Source organism: Bufo gargarizans, chromosome 4, assembly GCF_014858855.1.
Source record: "Bufo gargarizans isolate SCDJY-AF-19 chromosome 4, ASM1485885v1, whole genome shotgun sequence".
Classification (NCBI taxonomy): domain Eukaryota; kingdom Metazoa; phylum Chordata; class Amphibia; order Anura; family Bufonidae; genus Bufo; species Bufo gargarizans.
This window is the reverse complement of record NC_058083.1, coordinates 339,813,784-339,837,549: the sequence shown is the minus strand read 5'-3', so window position 1 is coordinate 339,837,549 and position 23,766 is coordinate 339,813,784. Positions and strand designations below refer to the sequence as shown.

The following is a 23,766-nucleotide window of genomic DNA, read 5'->3' as shown; positions in this document are numbered from 1 at the left end:
CCCAAACCATCTCGATTGGGTTCAGGTCCGGTGACTGTGGAGGCCAGGTCATCTGGCACAGCACCCCATCACTCTCCTTCATGGTCAAATAGCCCTTACACAGCCTGGAGGTGTGTTTGGGGTCATTGTCCTGTTGAAAAATAAATGATGGTCCAACTAAACGCAAACCGGATGGAATATCATGCCGCTGCAAGATGCTGTGGTAGCCATGCTGGTTCAGTATGCCTTCAATTTTGAATAAATCCCCAGCAGTGTCACCAGCAAAGCACCCCCACACCATCACACCTCCTCCTCCATGCTTTACGGTGGGAACCAGGCATGTAGAGTCCATCCGTTCACCTTTTCTGCGTCACACAAAGACACGGTGGTTGGAACCAAAGATCTCAAATTTGGACTCATCAGACCAAAGCAAAGATTTCCACTGGTCTAATGTCCATTCCTTGTGTTCTTTAGCCCAAACAAGTCTCTTCTGCTTGTTGCCTGTCCTTAGCAGTGGTTTCCTAGCAGATATTCTACCATGAAGGCCTGATTCACACAGTCTCCTCTTAACAGTTGTTCTAGAGATGTGTCTGCTACTAGAACTCTGTGTGGCATTGACCTGGTCTCTAATCTGAGCTGCTGTTAACCTGCGATTTCTGAGGCTGGTGACTCGGATGAACTTATCCTCCGCAGCAGAGGTGACTCTTGGTCTTCCTTTCCTGGGGCGGTCCGCATGTGAGCCAGTTTCTTTGTAGCGCTTGATGGTTTTTGTGACTGCACTAGGGGACACTTTCAAAGTTTTCCCAATTTTTCGGACTGACTGACCTTCATTTCTTAAAGTAATGATGGCCACTTGTTTTTCTTTACTTAGAATTTGCATTATGGCAAGAAAAAAGCAGCTAACAGTCTATTCAGTAGGACTATCAGCTGTGTGTCCACCTGACTTCTCCACAAGGCAACTGATGGTCCCACCCCATTTATAAGGCAAGAAATCCCACTTATTAAACCTGACAGGGCACACCTGTGAAGTGAAAACCATTTCAGGTGACTACCTCTTGAAGCTCATCAAGAGAATGCCAAGAGTGTGCAAAGCAGTAATCAAAGCAAAAGGTGGCTACTTTGAAGAACCTAGAATATGACATCTTTTCAGTTGTTTCACACTTTTTTGTTATGTATATAATCCCACATGTGTTAATTCATAGTTTTGATGCCTTCAGTGTGAATCTACAATTTTCATAGTCATGAAAATAAAGAAAACTCTTTGAATGAGAAGGTGTGTCCAAACTTTTGGTCTGTACTGTACATTATATACACTTTTCTGCAGCGCTTATCCAGTACTCCAGCCGGTCTAATGCTGAGAGTAATAATTGGCTGCAGTAGTCACGTGCCTCATGACGGCAGGAGTGTCAAACTAGCGCCTCAGAGAACAGTGCTGGAGAAAGGGACGATTATGTATTCCAAAATGTTTACTAGGCCTCTGCAGTTTCTCCAGAGTAAATAAAGTCAGAAAGATATGAGAAATAAGCAGATGGGTTACAGAGTCCATCAGACTAGTGAACACTACAGTTACCATACACTGAAGTCACTGATTGTAGCTGACATATTGAAAAGATGAAAATGTCAGGAAAAGTGCAGTACAGATAAAGTTTGAGGACCACAATTTTATATATATATATATATATATATATATATAAATCCAGAAAAAGGACGGCACTCCGGTGTTGAAGAAGTAAAATTAGTCTTTAATCAACCTCACGGTACAACGTTTCGGCTCCAATACTGAGCCTTTCTCAAGCGTGCTAAAGACTAATTTTACTTCTTCAAGACCGGAGTGCCGTCCTTTTTCTGGATTCATTGATTGGGGTAAGAGGTCGATTCCCCTGGAACGTGCACCCATTTTTTCCATCTTTGCAGTCAGTGCCACCATTTTTCGTATATATATATATATATATACTTCCATTAAGTATTGAGGTGAATTTATCAAAAGATAAGTCATTTGCTGACTTGTGTATTTGTTGATTTCAGCTTCTGTCGGAGTGCGTCGCATGATTGGAGTGACTGAAATAGACAGAGGCTCCACTTATGGCAACAATGAAAATAAGCAGAAGCAGACATAACAGTATTTGCTCCTCCTCAGACTTCAAAGGGAAACATTTTGAACAATGACCCAAAAATGGGAGGCCCTCATTGTCTTACGGGTGCTTCTAACCCTCATGTACAGTAGGTGAAAATCGGAATCATTTGTGATGGCAGACAGGACTGAAGAAAACCTACCAATGTGTTTTATTTTTAAACTGTGACGGCTCATTCTGTGAAAACACTGGAAAATCATACATATGTGGCATTAGCCTAGGACAAATAAAGAAATAAAATCTTGATTAATCTCAGTTGCTGGTCTCTTATTTGCTTATCTCAATTTATTTTTTGCATGTTCTAGGCCAGTGATGGTGAACCTTTTAGAGACCGAGTGCCCAAACTGCAACCCAAAATCCACTTATTTATCGCAAAGTGCCAACATAGCAATTTATCCTGAATACCAATATAGTATACCTCCCATGGAATTTATCATTTAGCTATAATAGCATTCCTACATTCAGTGTGCTGCCTGTGCATTTCATAGTGTGCTCTGCGCTGATGAATGGGAGGAAAAGTTTAAGGTATATTGGTACACCATTGATTTTTTTCCAAGGTGCGGGTGCCCACAGAGAGGGCTCTGAGTGCTGCCTCTGCCACCCGTGCCATGGATTCGCCACCACTGTTCTAGGCATTATTTTATTAATTAGAGATGTACACATGCCATTAGAAAGGTCAAAGTAGTTAAAGAAACTCCGCTGACTTTTGCAATGGCATGTGTTGTGTTAGATGTCAGTTTTATGTTTGCTGCACCTTTAAAATCTGCTATATCTGTATATTATCTCTCTCTACACTCTTTAGTAAATTGGTCTTCACTGTAACCCCTTCGCACAGCTTCATGTAATAGGACATCAAGGATCTCAGGTAGTTGAGGCACCTTGACCTACAGGGAGTGCAGAATTATTAGGCAAATGAGTATTTTGACCACATCATCCTCTTTATGCATGTTGTCTTACTCCAAGCTGTATAGGCTCGAAAGCCTACTACCAATTAAGCATATTAGGTGATGTGCATCTCTGTAATGAGAAGGGGTGTGGTCTAATGACATCAACACCCTATATCAGGTGTGCATAATTATTAGGCAACTTCCTTTCCTTTGGCAAAATGGGTCAAAAGAAGGACTTGACAGGCTCAGAAAAGTCAAAAATAGTGAGATATCTTGCAGAGGGATGCAGCATTCTTAAAATTGCAAAGCTTCTGAAGCGTGATCATCGAACAATCAAGCGTTTCATTCAAAATAGTCAACAGGGTCGCAAGAAGCGTGTGGAAAAACCAAGGCGCAAAATAACTGCCCATGAACTGAGAAAAGTCAAGCATGCAGCTGCCAAGATGCCACTTGCCACCAGTTTGGCCATATTTCAGAGCTGCAACATCACTGGAGTGCCCAAAAGCACAAGGTGTGCAATACTCAGAGACATGGCCAAAGTAAGAAAGGCTGAAAGACGACCACCACTGAACAAGACACACAAGCTGAAACGTCAAGACTGGGCCAAGAAATATCTCAAGACTGATTTTTCTAAGGTTTTATGGACTGATGAAATGAGCGTGAGTCTTGATGGGCCAGATGGATGGGCCCGTGGCTGGATTGGTAAAGGGCAGAGAGCTCCAGTCCGACTCAGACGCCAGCAAGGTGGAGGTGGAGTACTGGTTTGGGCTGGTATCATCAAAGATGAGCTTGAGGGGCCTTTTCGGGTTGAGGATGGAGTCAAGCTCAACTCCCAGTCCTACTGCCAGTTTCTGGAAGACACCTTCTTCAAGCAGTGGTACAGGAAGAAGTCTGCATCCTTCAAGAAAAACATGATTTTCATGCAGGACAATGCTCCATCACACGCGTCCAAGTACTCCACAGCGTGGATGGCAAGAAAGGGTATAAAAGAAGAAAATCTAATGACATGGCCTCCTTGTTCACCTGATCTGAACCCCATTGAGAACCTGTGGTCCATCATCAAATGTGAGATTTACAAGGAGGGAAAACAGTACACCTCTCTGAACAGTGTCTGGGAGGCTGTGGTTGCTGCTGCACGCAAAGTTGATGGTGAACAGATCAAAACACTGACAGAATCCATGGATGGCAGGCTTTTGAGTGTCCTTGCAAAGAAAGGTGGCTATATTGGTCACTGATTTGTTTTTGTTTTTGAATGTCAGAAATGTATATTTGTGAATGTTGAGATGTTATATTGGTTTCACTGGTAAAAATAAATAATTGAAATGGGTATATATTTGTTTTTTGTTCACTTGTAGGGATGAGCGAACTCGAACTGTATAGTTCGGGTTCGTACCGAATTTTGGGGTGTCCGTGACACGGACCCGAACCCGGACATTTTCGTAAAAGTCCGGGTTCGGGTTCGGTGTTCGTCGCTTTCTTGGCGCTTTTGTGACGCTTTCTTGGCGCTTTTTGAAAGGCTGCAAAGCAGCCAATCAACAAGCGTCATACTACTTGCCCCAAGAGGCCATCACAGCCATGCCTACTATTGGCATGGCTGTGATTGGCCAGAGCACCATGTGACCCAGCCTCTATTTAAGCTGGAGTCACATAGCGCCGCCCGTCACTCTGCTCTGATTAGCGTAGGGAGAGGTTGCGGCTGCGACAGTAGGGCGAGATTAGGCAGATTAACTCCTCCAAAGGACTTGATTAACTGATCGATCTGCAGCTGTGGATCATTGAGCTGCTGATCCTCAATTGCTCACTGTTTTTAGGCTGCACAGACCGTTTGTCAGTCTCATTTTTCTGGGGTGATCGGCGGCCATTTTGTGTCTTGTGGTGCGCCAGCACAAGCTGCGACCAAGTGCATTTAACCCTCAATGGTGTGGTTGTTTTTTGGCTAAAGCCTACATCAGGGTGAAGCTGTCACACCAAGTGCATTTAACCAGCAATAGTCTGTTCATTTTTTGGCCATATACAAAATCAGGGGCAAGCTGCGCCTGTCACCAAGTGCATTTAACCCTCAATGGTGTGGTTGTTTTTTGGCTAAAGCCTACATCAGGGTGAAGCTGTCACACCAAGTGCATTTAACCAGCAATAGTCTGTTCATTTTTTGGCCATATACAAAATCAGGGGCAAGCTGCGCCTGTCACCAAGTGCATTTAACCCTCAATGGTGTGGTTGTTTTTTGGCTAAAGCCTACATCAGGGTGAAGCTGTCACACCAAGTGCATTTAACCAGCAATAGTCTGTTCATTTTTTGGCCATATACAAAATCAGGGGCAAGCTGCGCCTGTCACCAAGTGCATTTAACCCTCAATGGTGTGGTTGTTTTTTGGCTAAAGCCTACATCAGGGTGAAGCTGTCACACCAAGTGCATTTAACCAGCAATAGTCTGTTCATTTTTTGGCCATATCCCAGTCTAATTCTGTCACTAAATCCATACCGGTCACCCAGCGCCTAAATACTAGGCCTCAAATTTATATCCAGCTAAATCTGTCCCTAGTGCTGTAGCTGGGCGAGTTATTTAGTGTCCGTTCAAGCACATTTCTTGTTCTGGGTTGAAATACAATTCCCAATTTAGCAATTTCATAATTTAGTGGTTCCTGCTATATCAGAGCTATTTGAAATCTATCCCAAAAAGGGTATATAATATTGAAGGTGCACATTGGGTCATTCAGAATAACTTCACACACACCCGCTACTGTGTATTTCCAAGTCTAATTCTGTCACTAAACCCATACCTGTCACCCAGCGCCTAAATACTAGGCCTCAAATTTAAATCCCTCTAAATCTCTCGTTACCCACCGCTGTACTGTTGTTGCTGGGCAAGATATTTAGTGTCCGTCAAAGCACATTTTTTGTTCTGGGTTGAAGTACAATTCCCAATTTAGCAATTTCATAATTTAGTGGTTTCTGCTATATCAGAGCTATTTGAAATCTATCCCTAAAAGGGTATATAATATTGAAGGTGCACATAGGGTCATTCAGAATAACTTCACACACACGCTTCTGTGCATTTCCAAGTCTAATTCTGTCACTAAATCCATACCGGTGACCCAGCGCCTAAATACTAGGCCTCAAATTTAAATCCCTCTAAATCTCTCGTTACCCACCGCTGTACTGTTGTTGCTGGGCAAGATATTTAGTGTCCGTCAAAGCACATTTTTTGTTCTGGGTTGAAGTACAATTCCCAATTTAGCAATTTCATAATTTAGTGGTTTCTGCTATATCAGAGCTATTTGAAATCTATCCCTAAAAGGGTATATAATATTGAAGGTGCACATAGGGTCATTCAGAATAACTTCACACACACGCTTCTGTGCATTTCCAAGTCTAATTCTGTCACTAAATCCATACCGGTGACCCAGCGCCTAAATACTAGGCCTCAAATTTAAATCCCTCTAAATCTCTCGTTACCCACCACTGTACTGTTGTTGCTGGGCAAGATATTTAGTGTCCGTCAAAGCACATTTTTTGTTCTGGGTTGAAGTACAATTCCCAATTTAGCAATTTCATAATTTAGTGGTTCCTGCTATATCAGAGCTATTTGAAATCTATCCCAAAAAGGGTATATAATATTGAAGGTGCACATTGGGTCATTCAGAATAACTTCACACACACCCGCTACTGTGTATTTCCAAGTCTAATTCTGTCACTAAACCCATACCTGTCACCCAGCGCCTAAATACTAGGCCTCAAATTTAAATCCCTCTAAATCTCTCGTTACCCACCGCTGTACTGTTGTTGCTGGGCAAGATATTTAGTGTCCGTCAAAGCACATTTTTTGTTCTGGGTTGAAGTACAATTCCCAATTTAGCAATTTCATAATTTAGTGGTTTCTGCTATATCAGAGCTATTTGAAATCTATCCCTAAAAGGGTATATAATATTGAAGGTGCACATAGGGTCATTCAGAATAACTTCACACACACGCTTCTGTGCATTTCCAAGTCTAATTCTGTCACTAAATCCATACCGGTGACCCAGCGCCTAAATACTAGGCCTCAAATTTAAATCCCTCTAAATCTCTCGTTACCCACCGCTGTACTGTTGTTGCTGGGCAAGATATTTAGTGTCCGTCAAAGCACATTTTTTGTTCTGGGTTGAAGTACAATTCCCAATTTAGCAATTTCATAATTTAGTGGTTCCTGCTATATCAGAGCTATTTGAAATCTATCCCAAAAAGGGTATATAATATTGAAGGTGCACATTGGGTCATTCAGAATAACTTCACACACACCCGCTACTGTGTATTTCCAAGTCTAATTCTGTCACTAAACCCATACCTGTCACCCAGCGCCTAAATACTAGGCCTCAAATTTAAATCCCTCTAAATCTCTCGTTACCGCTGTACTGTTGTAGCTGGGAAAGTTATTTAGTGCCCGTCAAAGCACATTTTTTGTTCTGGGTTGAAGTACAATTCCCAATTTAGCAATTTCATAATTTAGTGGTTCCTGCTATATCAGAGCTATTTGAAATCTATCCCAAAAAGGGTATATAATATTCAAGGTGCACATTGGGTCATTCAGAATAACTTCACACACACGCTTCTGTGCATTTCCAAGTCTAATTCTGTCACTAAATCCATACCGGTCACCCAGCGCCTAAATACTAGGCCTCAAATTTATATCCCGCTGAATTTGAATACAATACATTGGGCCAAATAATATATTTGTTGTTGTGGTGAACCATAACAATGAGAAAAACATCTAGTAAGGGACGCGGACGTGGACATGGTCGTGGTGGTGTTAGTGGACCCTCTGGTGCTGGGAGAGGACGTGGCCGTTCTGCCACATCCACACGTCCTAGTGTACCAACTACCTCAGGTCCCAGTAGCCGCCAGAATTTACAGCGATATATGGTGGGGCCCAATGCCGTTCTAAGGATGGTAAGGCCTGAGCAGGTACAGGCATTAGTCAATTGGGTGGCCGACAGTGGATCCAGCACGTTCACATTATCTCCCACCCAGTCTTCTGCAGAAAGCGCACAGATGGCGCCTGAAAACCAACCCCATCAGTCTGTCACATCACCCCCATGCATACCAGGGAAACTGTCTCAGCCTCAAGTTATGCAGCAGTCTCTTATGCTGTTTGAAGACTCCGCTGGCAGGGTTTCCCAAGGGCATCCACCTAGCCCTTCCCCAGCGGTGAAAGACATAGAATGCACTGACGCACAACCACTTATGTTTCCTGATGATCAGGACATGGGAATACCACCTCAGCATGTCTCTGATGATGACGAAACACAGGTGCCAACTGCTGCGTCTTTCTGCAGTGTGCAGACTGAACAGGAGGTCAGGGATCAAGACTGGGTGGAAGACGATGCAGGGGACGATGAGGTCCTAGACCCCACATGGAATGAAGGTCGTGCCACTGACTTTCACAGTTCGGAGGAAGAGGCAGTGGTGAGACCGAGCCAACAGCGTAGCAAAAGAGGGAGCAGTGGGCAAAAGCAGAACACCCGCCGCCAAGAGACTCCGCCTGCTACTGACCGCCGCCATCTGGGACCGAGCACCCCAAAGGCAGCTTCAAGGAGTTCCCTGGCATGGCACTTCTTCAAACAATGTGCTGACGACAAGACCCGAGTGGTTTGCACGCTGTGCCATCAGAGCCTGAAGCGAGGCATTAACGTTCTGAACCTGAGCACAACCTGCATGACCAGGCACCTGCATGCAAAGCATGAACTGCAGTGGAGTAAACACCTTAAAACCAAGGAAGTCACTCAGGCTCCCCCTGCTACCTCTTCTGCTGCTGCCGCCTCGGCCTATTCTGCTGCTGCCGCCTCGGCCTCTTCCTCCGCCTCTGGAGGAACGTTGGCACCTGCCGCCCAGCAAACAGGGGATGTACCACCAACACCACCACCACCACCTCCGTCACCAAGCGTCTCAACCATGTCACACGCCAGCGTTCAGCTCTCCATCTCACAAACATTTGATAGAAAGCGTAAATTCCCACCTAGCCACCCTCGATCCCTGGCCCTGAATGCCAGTATTTCTAAACTACTGGCCTATGAAATGCTGTCATTTAGGCTGGTGGACACAGACAGCTTCAAACAGCTCATGTCGCTTGCTGTCCCACAGTATGTTGTTCCCAGCCGGCACTACTTCTCCAAGAGAGCCGTGCCTTCCCTGCACAACCAAGTATCCGATAAAATCAAGTGTGCACTGCGCAACGCCATCTGTAGCAAGGTCCACCTAACCACAGATACGTGGACCAGTAAGCACGGCCAGGGACGCTATATCTCCCTAACTGCACACTGGGTAAATGTAGTGGCAGCTGGGCCCCAGGCGGAGAGCTGTTTGGCGCACGTCCTGCCGCCGCCAAGGATCGCAGGGCAACATTCTTTGCCTCCTGTTGCCACCTCCTCCTTCTCGGCTTCCTCCTCCTCTTCTTCCACCTGCTCATCCAGTCAGCCACACACCTTCACCACCAACTTCAGCACAGCCCGGGGTAAACGTCAGCAGGCCATTCTGAAACTCATATGTTTGGGGGACAGGCCCCACACCGCACAGGAGTTGTGGCGGGGTATTGAACAACAGACCGACGAGTGGTTGCTGCCGGTGAGCCTCAAGCCCGGCCTGGTGGTGTGTGATAATGGGCGAAATCTCGTTGCAGCTCTGGGACTAGCCAATTTGACGCACATCCCTTGCTTGGCGCATGTGCTGAATTTGGTGGTGCAGAAGTTCATTCACAACTACCCCGACATGTCAGAGCTGCTGCATAAAGTGCGGGCCGTCTGTTCGCGCTTCCGGCGTTCACATCCTGCCGCTGCTCGCCTGTCTGCGCTACAGCGTAACTTCGGCCTTCCCGCTCACCGCCTCATATGCGACGTGCCCACCAGGTGGAACTCCACCTTGCACATGCTGGACAGACTGTGCGAGCAGCAGCAGGCCATAGTGGAGTTTCAGCTGCAGCACGCACGGGTCAGTCGCACTACAGAACAGCACCACTTCACCACCAATGACTGGGCCTCCATGCGAGACCTGTGTGCCCTGTTGCGCTGTTTCGAGTACTCCACCAACATGGCCAGTGGCGATGACACCGTTATCAGCGTTACAATACCACTTCTATGTCTCCTTGAGAAAACACTTAGGGCGATGATGGAACAGGAGGTGGCCCAGGAGGAGGAGGAGGAGGATGAGGAAGAGGGGTCATTTTTAGCACTTTCAGGCCAGTCTCTTCGAAGTGACTCAGAGGGAGGTTTTTTGCAACAGCAGAGGCCAGGTACAAATGTGGCCAGCCAGGGCCCACTACTGGAGGACGAGGAGGACGAGGATGAGGAGGAGGTGGAGGAGGATGAGGATGAAGCATGGTCACAGCGGGGTGGCACCCAACGCAGCTCGGGTCCATCACTGGTGCGTGGCTGGGGGGAAAGGCAGGACGATGACGATACGCCTCCCACAGAGGACAGCTTGTCCTTACCCCTGGGCAGCCTGGCACACATGAGCGACTACATGCTGCAGTGCCTGCGCAACGACAGCAGAGTTGCCCACATTTTAACCTGTGCGGACTACTGGGTTGCCACCCTGCTGGATCCACGCTACAAAGACAATGTGCCCACCTTACTTCCTGCACTGGAGCGTGATAGGAAGATGCGCGAGTACAAGCGCACGTTGGTAGACGCGCTACTGAGAGCATTCCCAAATGTCACAGGGGAACAAGTGGAAGCCCAAGGCCAAGGCAGAGGAGGAGCAAGAGGTCGCCAAGGCAGCTGTGTCACGGCCAGCTCCTCTGAGGGCAGGGTTAGCATGGCAGAGATGTGGAAAACTTTTGTCAACACGCCACAGCTAACTGCACCACCACCTGATACGCAACGTGTTAGCAGGAGGCAACATTTCACTAACATGGTGGAACAGTACGTGTGCACACCCCTCCACGTACTGACTGATGGTTCGGCCCCATTCAACTTCTGGGTCTCTAAATTGTCCACGTGGCCAGAGCTAGCCTTTTATGCCTTGGAGGTGCTGGCCTGCCCGGCAGCCAGCGTTTTGTCTGAACGTGTATTCAGCACGGCAGGGGGCGTCATTACAGACAAACGCAGCCGCCTGTCTACAGCCAATGTGGACAAGCTGACGTTCATAAAAATGAACCAGGCATGGATCCCACAGGACCTGTCCGTCCCTTGTCCAGATTAGACATTAACTACCTCCCCATAACCATATATTATTGGACTCCAGGGCACTTCCTCATTCAATCCTATTTTTATTTTCATTTTACCATTATATTGCGATGCTACCCAAAGTTGAATGAACCTCTCCTCTGCCTGTGTGCTAGGACTAAATATATGCCAATGGACTGTTGCAGTGGTGGCTGACATGAAGCCTGATTCTCTGCTATGACATGCAGACTAATTCTCTGCTGACATGAAGCCAGATTGTCTGTTACGGGACCTCTCTCCTCTGCCTGGGTGCTGGGCCTAAATTTATGACAATGGACTGTTGCAGTGGTGGCTGACGTGAAGCCTGATTCTCTGCTATGACATGCAGACTGATTCTCTGCTGACATGAAGCCAGATCGTCTGTTACGGGACCTCTCTGCTCTGCCTGTGTGCTAGGCCTAAATATATGCCAATGGACTGTTGCAGTGGTGGGTGACGTGAAGCCTCATTCTCTGCTATGACATGCAGACTGATTCTCTGCTGACATGAAGCCAGATTGTCTGTTACGGGACCTCTCTGCTCTGCCTGTGTGCTAGGCCTAAATATATGCCAATGGACTGTTGCAGTGGTGGGTGACGTGAAGCCTCATTCTCTGCTATGACATGCAGACTGATTCTCTGCTGTCATGAAGCCAGATTGTCTGTTACGGGACCTCTCTGCTCTGCCTGTGTGCTAGGCCTAAATATATGCCAATGGACTGTTGCAGTGGTGGGTGACGTGAAGCCTCATTCTCTGCTATGACATGCAGACTGATTCTCTGCTGACATGAAGCCAGATTGTCTGTTACGGGACCTCTCTGCTCTGCCTGTGTGCTAGGCCTAAATATATGCCAATGGACTGTTGCAGTGGTGGGTGACGTGAAGCCTCATTCTCTGCTATGACATGCAGACTGATTCTCTGCTGTCATGAAGCCAGATTGTCTGTTACGGGACCTCTCTGCTCTGCCTGTGTGCTAGGCCTAAATATATGCCAATGGACTGTTGCAGTGGTGGGTGACGTGAAGCCTCATTCTCTGCTATGACATGCAGACTAATTCTCTGCTGACATGAAGACAGATTCTCTGTTACGGGACCTCTCTCCTCTGCCTGTGTGTGTGCTGGGCCTAAATATATGCCAATGGACTGTTGCAGTGGTGGCTGACGTGAAGCCTCATTCTCTGCTATGACATGCAGACTGATTCTCTGCTGACATGAAGCCAGATTCTCTGTTACGGGACCTCTCTCCTCTGCCTGTGTGTGTGCTGGGCCTAAATATATGCCAATGGACTGTTGCAGTGGTGGCTGACGTGAAGCCTCATTCTCTGCTATGACATGCAGACTGATTCTCTGCTGACATGAAGCCAGATTCTCTGTTACGGGACCTCTCTCCTCTGCCTGTGTGTGTGCTGGGCCTAAATATATGCCAATGGACTGTTGCAGTGGTGGCTGACGTGAAGCCTCATTCTCTGCTATGACATGCAGACTGATTCTCTGCTGACATGAAGCCAGATTCTCTGTTACGGGACCTCTCTCCTCTGCCTGTGTGTGTGCTGGGCCTAAATATATGCCAATGGACTGTTGCAGTGGTGGCTGACGTGAAGCCTCATTCTCTGCTATGACATGCAGACTGATTCTCTGCTGACATGAAGCCAGATTCTCTGTTACGGGACCTCTCTCCTCTGCCTGTGTGCTAGGCCTAAATATATGCCAATGGACTGTTGCAGTGGTGGCTGACGTGAAGCCTCATTCTCTGCTATGACATGCAGACTAATTCTCTGCTGACATGAAGACAGATTCTCTGTTACGGGACCTCTCTCCTCTGCCTGGGTGCCGGGGCCTAAATATCTGAGAATGGACTGTTCCAGTGGTGGGTGACGGGAAGCCAGATTCTCTGCTATGGAACCTCTCTCCAATTGATTTTGGTTAATTTTTATTTATTTAATTTTTATTTTAATTAATTTCCCTATCCACATTTGTTTGCAGGGGATTTACCTACATGTTGCTGCCTTTTGCAGCCCTCTAGCCCTTTCCTGGGCTGTTTTACAGCCGTTTTAGTGCCGAAAAGTTCGGGTCCCCATTGACTTCAATGGGGTTCGGGTTCGGGACGAAGTTCGGATCGGGTTCGGATCCCGAACCCGAACATTTCCGGGATGTTCGGCCGAACTTCTCGAACCCGAACATCCAGGTGTTCGCTCAACTCTATTCACTTGCAAAAGCCTTCTTAGGGCATAACAGTGGTATGCCCTAACAGGAACCTGTGTGTTTTTCTTTGCAGAAACAATACACTGGCATGCATAAGTATGCTAGTCTATTGTAATAAAAAATAAAAAAACAAAAGCCTTTTTATGGGACTAGGGAAGAAGGTAAATATATTTGTCTTTTTTTTTTTTTTTTATGACACAAGTAATACATTTTATTGAAAATACATATACACTAACATAACCTCACCACATTTGGTATCCCATAACCAACACAACATGTGCTATAAATTCCTACCTTATTGTATGTGAATGAGAAAAGCACGAAAAACAAGATTGTGGTTTTATTTGCCTGATCCAAAATTTTAGATAATAAACACTAAAAGCTAGCATATATAATAATAATAATCTTTATATAGCGCCAACATATTCCACAGCGCTTTACAATAAAAAAACACCAAAGCCAGCCTGGCGCTGTAAGAGTAATAACTTGTAATGGATGGTAATTGCTAGATGTCGCATCTTCTAATTACAGCTAACATTTACTTTCAAAACTGTTTCAATAAAACTTATTTACATCTGTTTCTAAATCGGGTCGTGTTTGTGACAACAGCATGAAGGTTCTGCCATCAGTTCTGGGAAGGCACTGCTGCAGCCGGACACTTCCTCCGCCAGTCAGGGGAATATCAGCTCCAGTAAGCAGAGGACCAGGAGAACAGGGCAATGCAGACAGGTGCTGGTAGTGGGAGACTCCATTATTAGGGGAACAGATAGGGCAATCTGTCATAAAGACCGTGATCGCCGAACAGTGTGCTGTCTTCCTGGCGCTAGAGTTCGACACATCGCGGATCGGGTTGACAGATTACTGGGAGGGGCTGGAGAAGATCCAGCGGTCATGGTCCATATTGGAACTAATGACAAAGTTAGAGGTAGGTGGAGAGTCCTTAAAAATGATTTCAGGGACTTAGGTCAAAAGGGCAAGGACCTCAAAGGTAGTATTTTCCAAAATACTGCCTGTACCACGGGCCACACAAGAAAGGCAGCGGGAGATTAGGGAGATTAACAAGTGGCTCAAGAACTGGTGTAGAAAGGAGGGGTTTGGGTTCCTAGAGAACTGGGCCGATTTCTCTATCGGCTACAGGCTCTATCGTAGGGATGGGCTGCACCTCAATGGGGAGGGGGCAGCTGTGTTGGGGAGAAAGATGGCTAGAAGGTTGGAGGAGTGTTTAACCACTTCAGCCCCGCTAGCTGAAACCCCCTTCATGACCAGAGCACTTTTTACACTTCGGCACTACACTCCTTTCACCGTTTATCGCTAGGTCATGCAACTTACCACCCAAATGAATTTTACCTCCTTTTCTTCTCACTAATAGAGCTTTCATTTGGTGGTATTTTATTGCTGCTGACATTTTTACTTTTTTTGTTATTAATCAAAAAGTAACGATTTTTTTGCAAAAAAATGACATTTTTCACTTTCAGCTGTAAAATTTTGCAAAAAAAACGACATCCATATATAAATTTTTCACCAAATTTATTGTTCTACATGTCTTTGATAAAAAAAAATGGTTTGGGTAAAAGTTATAGCGTTTACAAACTATGGTACAAAAATGTGAATTTCTGCTTTTTGAAACAGCTCAGATTTTCTGAGCACCTGTCATGATTCCTGAGGTTCTACAATGCCCAAACAGTAGAAAAACCCCACAAATGACCCCATTTCGGAAAGTAGACACCCTAAGGTATTCGCTGATGGGCATAGTGAGTTCATAGAACTTATTTTTTGTCACAAGTTAGCGGAAAATGATGATTTTTTTTTATTTTATTTTTCTTACAAAGTCTCATATTCCACTAACTTGCGACAAAAAATAAAAAATTCTAGGAACTCGCCATGCCCCTCACGGAATACCTTGGGGTGTCTTCTTTCCAAAATGGGGTCACTTGTGGCGTAGTTATACTGCCCTGGCAATTTAGGGGCCCATATGTATGAGAAGTACTTTGCAATCAAAATGTGTAAAAAATGGCCTGCGAAATCCGAAAGGTGCACTTTGGAATATGTGCCCCTTTGCCCACCTTGGCATCAAAAAAGTGTCACACATCTGGTATCGCCGTACTCAGGAGAAGTTGGGGAATGTGTTTTGGGGTGTCATTTTACATATACCCATGCTGGGTGAGAGAAATATCTTGGCAAAAGACAACTTTTCCCATTTTTTTATACAAAGTTGGCATTTGACCAAGATATTTATCTCACCCAGCATGGGTATATGTAAAATGACTACCCAAAACACATTCCCCAGCTTCTCCTGAGTACGGCGATACCAGATGTGTGACACTTTTTTGCAGCCTAGATGCGCAAAGGTGCCCAAATTCCTTTTAGGAGGGCATTTTTAGACATTTGGATCCCAGACTTCTTCTCACGCTTTAGGGCCCCTAAAAAGCCAGGGCAGTATAAATACCCCACTTTGGAAAGAAGACACCCCAAGCTATCCAATGAGGGGCCTGGCAAGTTCATAGAATTGTTTTTTTTTCGCATAAGTTAGCGGAAATTGTTTTGTTTTTTTTTCTCACAAAGTCTCACTTTCCGCTAACTTAGGACAAAAATTTAAATCTTTCATGGACTCAATATGCCCCTCAGCAAATACCTTGGGGTGTCTTCTTTCCAAAATGGGGTCAGTTGTGGGGTGTTTGCGGAGACCCTCAAATGCCAGGGCAGTACAATCATTACATGTATGGCCAGCATTAGGAGTTTCTGCTATTCTACTTATATTGAGCATACAGGTAATGAGATTTTTTTTTCCGTTCAGCCTCTGGGCTGAAAGAAAAAAATGAACGGCACAGATTTCTTCATTCGCATCGATCAATGTGGATGAAAAAATCTCTGCCCAAAAAAAAAAAAAAGGAGGGGAAAGGTGTCTGCCAGTACATAGGAGCTCCGCCCAACATCCATACCCACTTAGCTCGTATGCCCTGGCAAACCAGATTTCTCCATTCGCATCAATCGATGTGGATGAATAAATCATTGCCGGGATTTTTTTTTTTTTTTTTTTTTTTTTTTTATATATATACAAAGTGTTTGCCAAAGCATAGGAACGCCGCCTCCTCCTCAGCTCGTATGCCTTGGCAAACGTATCTGTCACTGCAGAGGAGAAAATCTCGTCTTGCAGCGCCGCATACACCGACTTGCGTGTAATCTGACAGCAGCGCAATGCTTCTGTCAGAATGCACATCGGTGCTGCAGCTAGTAGATCAGTTGGTCCACCTGGAAGGTAAAAAAAGAAAAGAAAAAAAAAAGAAAAAACCAGGCCACAACGCAATAATTTTATTAACTTTGGAACAGAACATGTAAACTTAAACTTTTTGAACTAAACATTAACGTGTTTGCTTACTGGTGTTTTTTTTTTTGTTTTTTTACCTTTATAGAACAAACCTCTCCTTCCCCATGGGTCAATGTGCAAAGCGCAAATCGCCCAAAGATGTGGCGAAGTGCGTTATGCACTTTGTCCCATGTGAAAGGAGACGTTTGCAGCAGCTGTGAGTGAATGGGCCCTAATAGCCCTGTGTGCCTGTCCTGGTGAGATGATCCCTATGCTAGGTGTACCTGTGTGTGGTACTTCCGGAAACACTCCCCTAAGCATAGGGCAGGGTGGTCAGGACAGTCAGGACAGAAATAGCGGGTGTCACGCCTTATTCCACTCCTGCTACAGACACGACATCTTTTTCGGGGTGACGGGTGGGTTGAGGTACCAGCAACGACATTGGGGAAATGTCGCTCGTGTAGACGGCTAACTACACTGGTGGTTGGGGCCACGGAACCTCCTGGATACAGGAGGTTCTCGATGATCTCTTCCTGAAATATGAGGAAGGATCCAGTTCTCCCAGCCTTACTGTAGAGAACAAAACTATTGTACAGAGCCAATTGAATTAAATATGCAGACACCTTCTTATACCAGCGTCTGGTTCTGCGGGAAACTAAATACGGAGACAACATCTGGTCATTGAAGTCCACCCCTCCCATGTGAAGGTTATAGTCGTGGACTGAGAGGGGCTTTTCAATGACACGGGTTGCTCGCTCAATTTGTATTGTCGTGTCTGCGTGAATGGAGGAGAGCATGTAAACGTCACGCTTGTCTCTCCATTTCACCGCGAGCAGTTCTTCGTTACACAGTGTGGCCCTCTGCCCCCTTGCAAGACGGGTGCTAACGAGCCGTTGGGGGAAGCCCGCGAGACTAGTTTGCGCGGTACCACAGGCGCGAATCCGTTCTAGAAACAAATGCCTAAAGAGGGCCACACTTGTGTAAAAATTGTCCACATAAAGATGGTACCCCTTGCCGAATAAGGGTGACACCAAGTCCCAGACTATCTTCCCACTGCTCCCCAGGTAGTCAGGGCAACCGACCGGCTCCAGGGTCTGATCTTTTCCCTCATAGACACAAAATTTGTGTGTATAGCCTGTGGCCCTTTCACAGAGCTTATACAATTTGACCCCATACCGGGCGCGCTTGCTTGGGATGTATTGTTTGAAGCCAAGGCGCCCGGTAAAATGTATAAGGGACTCGTCTACGCAGATGTTTTGCTCTGGGGTATACATATCTGCAAATTTCAGGTTGAAATGGTCTATGAGGGGCCGAATTTTGTGGAGCCGGTCAAAAGCAGGGTGGCCTCTGGGACGGGAGGTGCTGTTATCACTAAAGTGCAGGAAACGCAGGATGGTCTCAAATCGTGTCCTGGACATAGCAGCAGAGAACATGGGCATGTGATGAATCGGGTTCGTGGACCAATATGACCGCAATTCATGCTTTTTAGTTAGACCCATGTTGAGGAGGAGGCCCAAAAAAGTTTTAATTTCGGAAACTTGGACTGGTTTCCACCGGAAAGGCTGGGCATAATAGCTTCCCGGGTTAGCGGTTATAAATTGTGTGGCATACCGGTTTGTCTCTGCCACAACTAAGTCTAAGAGCTCCGCAGTCAAGAACAGCTCAAAAAATCCCAGGGCCGAACCGATCTGAGCTGTCTCAACCCGAACTCCAGACTGGGCGGTGAAAGGGGGAACTACAGGTGCGGCTGAAGTTGGGGACTGCCAATCAGGGTTTGCCAGCACCTCTGGGATTCTAGGGGCTCTACGGGCACGTCTTTGCGGTGGCTGCGACGGGGTCACTACTGCACGTGCCACCGTACCAGCTTCAACTGCCCTTCTGGTGCTCGCTACTTCACCATGTTCTACGGCAGTGCTGGTACTAGGTCCAGGAAGGGCTGGGCTGCTGGTGTATGCCTCACCATGTAATCCGACAGCACCAGCCCCACTCTGCTGCTCTTGAAGCGGATCCTGCGCAACCTGCGGTCTAGCGACACGGGGCCGGGTACGCCTGCTGCTATCAGGGACCTCAGCCTCCTCGTCCGAACTTTGGGTCAGAGAGCCACTGCTTTCTACAGGTTCGTATTCTGACCCGCTGGATTCATGAGATGAGGGTTCCCACTCCTCATCCGACTGGGTCAGAAGCCTGTAGGCCTCTTCAGAGGAATACCCCCTGTTTGACATGTGGGCAGCTAAATTTAGGGGTATTCCCTGAGACTACCCAAGAAAAAAAAAGCAAGCCTGTCTTACAAAGGGGAGGCTAGCGAAGTACCGGAGGCCGCTGCGGTTGATAAAAAATATCAAAACTGATTTTTTTATCGCCGCAGTGCGTGTTAAGTGAATGTGCAGCGGCACAGTGGGGCGGGCGTGGGCGAACGCAGGTGTGGGCGACCGATCAGGCCTGATCGGGCAAACACTGCGTTTTGGGTGGAGGGAGAACTAAAGTGACACTAATACAATTATAGATCTGACCGTGATCAGTTTTGATCACTTCCAGATACTATAAAAGTACAAATGCTGATTAGCGATACGCTAATCAGCGAATAACGGACTGCGGTGCGGTGGGCTGGGCGCTAACAGATCCCTAAACTACCTAACCAAGGAGCCTAAACTATACTGAAACCTAACGGTCAATACCAGTGAAAAAAAAAACGTGACAGTTTGCACTGATCACTTTTTTCCTTTCACTAGTGATTGACAGGGGCAAGAAGGGGGTGATCAAAGGGTTAATAGGGGTGATCTGGGGGCTAAGTGTGGTGTAGTGGGTACTCACAGTGATGTGTGCTCCTCTGCTCCTCTTCTGGAACCAACCGACCAAAAGAAGGAGCAGAGGAGCACAGCAGCCATATAACCCCATCATATTTACTAATATGATGGGTTAAATGGCTGCTGATTGTTTTTTTTTAAAATCAGCAACCTGCCAGCCAATGATCGTGGCCGGCAGGTTGCTGACGAAATACTCTGCTGCGAAATGCCGGCCCGCGATGCGCATGCGCAGGCCGGCTGTGACGTAATCTCGCGTCTCGCGAGATGACGCGCCGATGCGTCCAGGAGGAACAAATCAACCACCTCCCGGACGCATCGGCGCGTTAGGCGGTCGGGAGGTGGTTAAAGGAAACCTGTCACCAGTTTTATGGTGTCCTAACTAAGGGCAACATAAATAAGTGACTGATTCTCTTAGCAAAATGCTGGGTCACTTTCTTTAATTGACCCAGTCAATCTGCCAACATCTTGTATTGAAAAGCTCCAGCTGATAATGATGAGTCATGAATATTCATGAGCTCCTGACTCTCCCCGCCCCACTGCTGCTGAATGACAGTTTTTTTTCCATATGAATCAGCAGCAGGTGGGCAGGGGAGTGGCTATAGCTGTTAATTAAATATACACTGGACTCAATGACATCACGCTGGACTCCAATCAGCTCATTAGCATGCGACATGCGGCATCTTTGTGTGTATAGTATGAGGTAACCATCTGTCACACCAGTAAGTGAATACATCTAAGGTACTTTTTAGTAGTTAATGATTGTATATAATCAGTTAGATTATAATCAAATATCCACATGACAGGTTCCCTTTAAACTAGGGACTAGGGGGGGAAGGAAATTTACATTATAGGAGGAGAAGATGCGGATAGAGACCAGGGGCAAGGTAGTGGGACTGGGGGAGGAATGAAAGGAGGTACTAGAACTGTTCAGAAGGCAAGGTGTAGGGTAAAAAATATACATAAACCATTCAAATGTATGTATACTAATGCCAGAAGCCTGACTAATAAAACTGGGGAACTGGAATTAGTGATGTGTGAGGACTATGACATAGTGGGAATAACGGAAACATGACTGGATGATAGCTATGTCTGGGCAGTTAATGCACAAGGTTACAGTCTGTTTAGAAAGGATCGTCAAAACCTGAGAGGAGAGGGGTCTGCCTTTATGTGAAGTCCTGTCTAAAGCCCACACTCCGGGAAGATATAAGTGAAGGACATGAACATGTGGAGTCACTGTGGGTAGAAATACATGGAGCTAAAAACAACAATAAATTACTAATAGGAGTTTACTATAAACCACCTAATATACCAGAGTCCACAGAAAATCTACTACTAAACGAAATAGACAAGGGGGCAAATGATAATGAGGTGGTTATTATGGGGGACTTAATTTACACAGATATAGACTGGGAAACTGAAAGCTGTACATCCCATAAAGGAAACAGGTTCTTGGCAATAACCAAAGACAATTACCTCTCCCAACTGGTTCAGGACCCGACTAGAAAGATGGCCATACTGGACTTAGTATTAACCAATAGGCCTGACAGAACAACAGACGTGCAGGTTGGGGGACACCTGGGAAATAGGGACAATAAAGTAATAACCTTCCAATTATCATTCAAAGAGCGTTTCTACAGGGAGGAACAAAAATACCAAACTTCAAAAAAGCTAAATTTAGCCAACTAAGAGATGCCCTAGGCCTAACTAACTGGGACAAAGTCGTCAAAAATAAAAATCCAGCCACAAAATGGGATATCTTTAAAAGCATCCTAAAATCTCAATGCGAGAGGTACATACCGTATGGGAATAAAAGGTTAAGGAACAATAAAATACCAATGTGGATAAATAGAACTGTAAAGAAAACAATAAATAACTAAAAGAAAGTATGTTAATCACTAAAACAGGAGGGTAGCGAGGAAGCACTGAAAAACTAGAACATGTAGCAAACAAATAAAAGCGGCAAAACTAGAGACCGAGAGATTAATTGCCAAAGAGAGTAAAACTAACCCTAAAAGGTTCTTCAATTATATAAATGTGAAAAGGTATAAATCTGAAGGTGTCAGACCTTTAAAGAGTAATGAGGGGGGAGTTGCAGAGAGCGACGAGGAGAAAGCAAAGCTTTTAAATATTTTTTCTCCAATGTATTCAATGAGGAAAATAAACTGTCAGATGAAATGCTGAATGTAAAAATAAATTCCCCATTGAAAGTGTCCTGTCTGACCCAGGAAGAAGTACAACAGCGACTTAAAAAGATTAAAATAGACAAATCTCCAGGACCGTATGGCATACACCCCCGTATCCTAAGGGAATTAAGTAATGTCATAGCCAGACCCTTATTTCTGATATTTGCGGGACTGACAGGGAATGTTCCACAGGATTGGCACAGCAAATGTGGTGCCAATATTCAAAAAGGGTCCAAAACACGGCCTGGAAACTATAGGCGGGTAAGTTTAACATCTGTTGTGGGTAAACTGTTTGAAGGTTTTCTAAGAGATGCTATCTTAGAGCATCTCAACGGAAATCAGCATGGCTTCATGAGGGATCGGTTATGCCAAACTAATTTAATTAGTTTCTATGAGGAGGTAAGTTCTAGACTTGACAGCGGCAAATCAATGGATGTCATATATCTGGACTTCTCCAAAGCATTTGACACTGTACCACATAAAATGTTAGTATATAAAATGAGAATGCTTGGACTGGGAGAAAACGTCTGTATGTGGGTAAGTAACTGGCTGAGTGATAGAAAACAGAGGGTGGTTATTAACGGTACACACTCAGATTGAGTCACTGTCACTAGTAGGGTACCTCAGGGGTCAGTATTGAGCCCTATTCTCTTCAATATATTTATTAATGATCTTCTAGAAGGCTTGCATAGTAAAATATAAATTTTCGCAGATTACACTAAACTGTGTAAAGTAATTAACACTGAAGAGGATAGTATACTGCTACAGAGGGATCTGGATAGATTAGAGGCTTGGGCAGAGAAGTGGCAGATGAGGTTTAACACTGACAAATGTAAGGTTATGCACATGGGAAGGAATAATGCAAGTCATCCGTACAGACCAAATGATAAAACACTCGGTAACAATGACATGGAAAAGGATCTAGGAATTTTAATAAACAGCAAACTAAGCTGCAAAAAACAAGCAGCTGCTGCCAAGGCCAATAAGATAATGGGTTGCATCAAAAGGGGCATAGATGCCCGTGATAAGAACATAGTCCTACCACTTTACAAATCGCTAGTCAGACCACACATGGAGTACAGTTCTGGGCTCCTGTGAACAAGGAAACATAGCAGAGCTGGAGAGGGTCCAGAGGAGGGCAACTAAAGTAATAACGGGAATGGAGCAACTACAATACCATGAAAGATGATCAAAATTAGGGTTATTCACTTTAGAAAAAAGACGACTGAGGAGAAATCTAATTACTATGTATAACTACACTCACCTAAAGAATTATTAGGAACACCATACTAATACGGTGTTGGACCCCCTTTTGCCTTCAGAACTGCTTTAATTCTACGTGGCATTGATTCAACAAGGTGCTGATAGCATTCTTTAGAAATGTTGGCACATATTGATAGGATAGCATCTTGCAGTTGATGGAGATTTGAGGGATGCACATCCAGGGCACGAAGCTCCCGTTCCACCACATCCCAAAGATGCTCTATTGGGTTGAGATCTGGTGACTGTGGGGGCCATTTTAGTACAGTGAACTCATTGTCATGTTCAAGAAACCAATTTGAAATGATTCGAGCTTTGTGACATGGTGCATTATCCTGCTGGAAGTAGCCATCAGAGGACGGGTACATGGTGGTCATGAAGGGATGGACGAGGTCAGAAACAATGCTCAGGTAGCCCGTGGCATTTAAACGATGGCCAACTGGCACTAAGAGGCCTAAAGTGTGCCCAGAAAACATCCCCACACCATTACATCACCACCACCAGCCTGCACAGTGGTAACAAGGCATGATGGATACATGTTCTCATTCTGTTTATGCCAAATTCGGACTCTACCATTTGAATGTCTCAACAGAAATCAAGACTCATCAGACCAGGCAACATTTTTCCAGTCTTCAACCGTCAAATTTTCGTGAGCTTGTGCAAATTGTAGCCTCTTTTTCCTATTTGTAGTGGAGATGAGTGTTACCCGGTGGGGTCTTCTGCTGTTGTAGCCCATCCTGCTCAAGGTTGTGCGTGTTGTGGCTTCACAAATGCTTTGCTGCATACCTTGGTTGTAACGAGTGGTTATTTCAGTCAACGTTGCTCTTCTATCAGCTTGAATCA

At 45.5% G+C, this 23,766-nt stretch overlaps 1 protein-coding gene across 1 annotated transcript in view; it reads left to right on the top strand.

Moving 5' to 3' along the window:
- AGPAT4 (1-acylglycerol-3-phosphate O-acyltransferase 4) overlaps positions 1–2,321 on the top strand; it is a 147,635-nt gene extending 145,314 nt beyond the window's left edge. The window contains exon 9 of the mRNA XM_044291983.1: positions 2,005–2,321. Coding sequence (XP_044147918.1) covers positions 2,005–2,096 — 92 coding nt within the window. The 3' untranslated portion in view covers positions 2,097–2,321. The remainder of the gene's footprint in view (positions 1–2,004) is intronic.
- Positions 2,322–23,766: the final 21,445 nt, after the last annotated feature.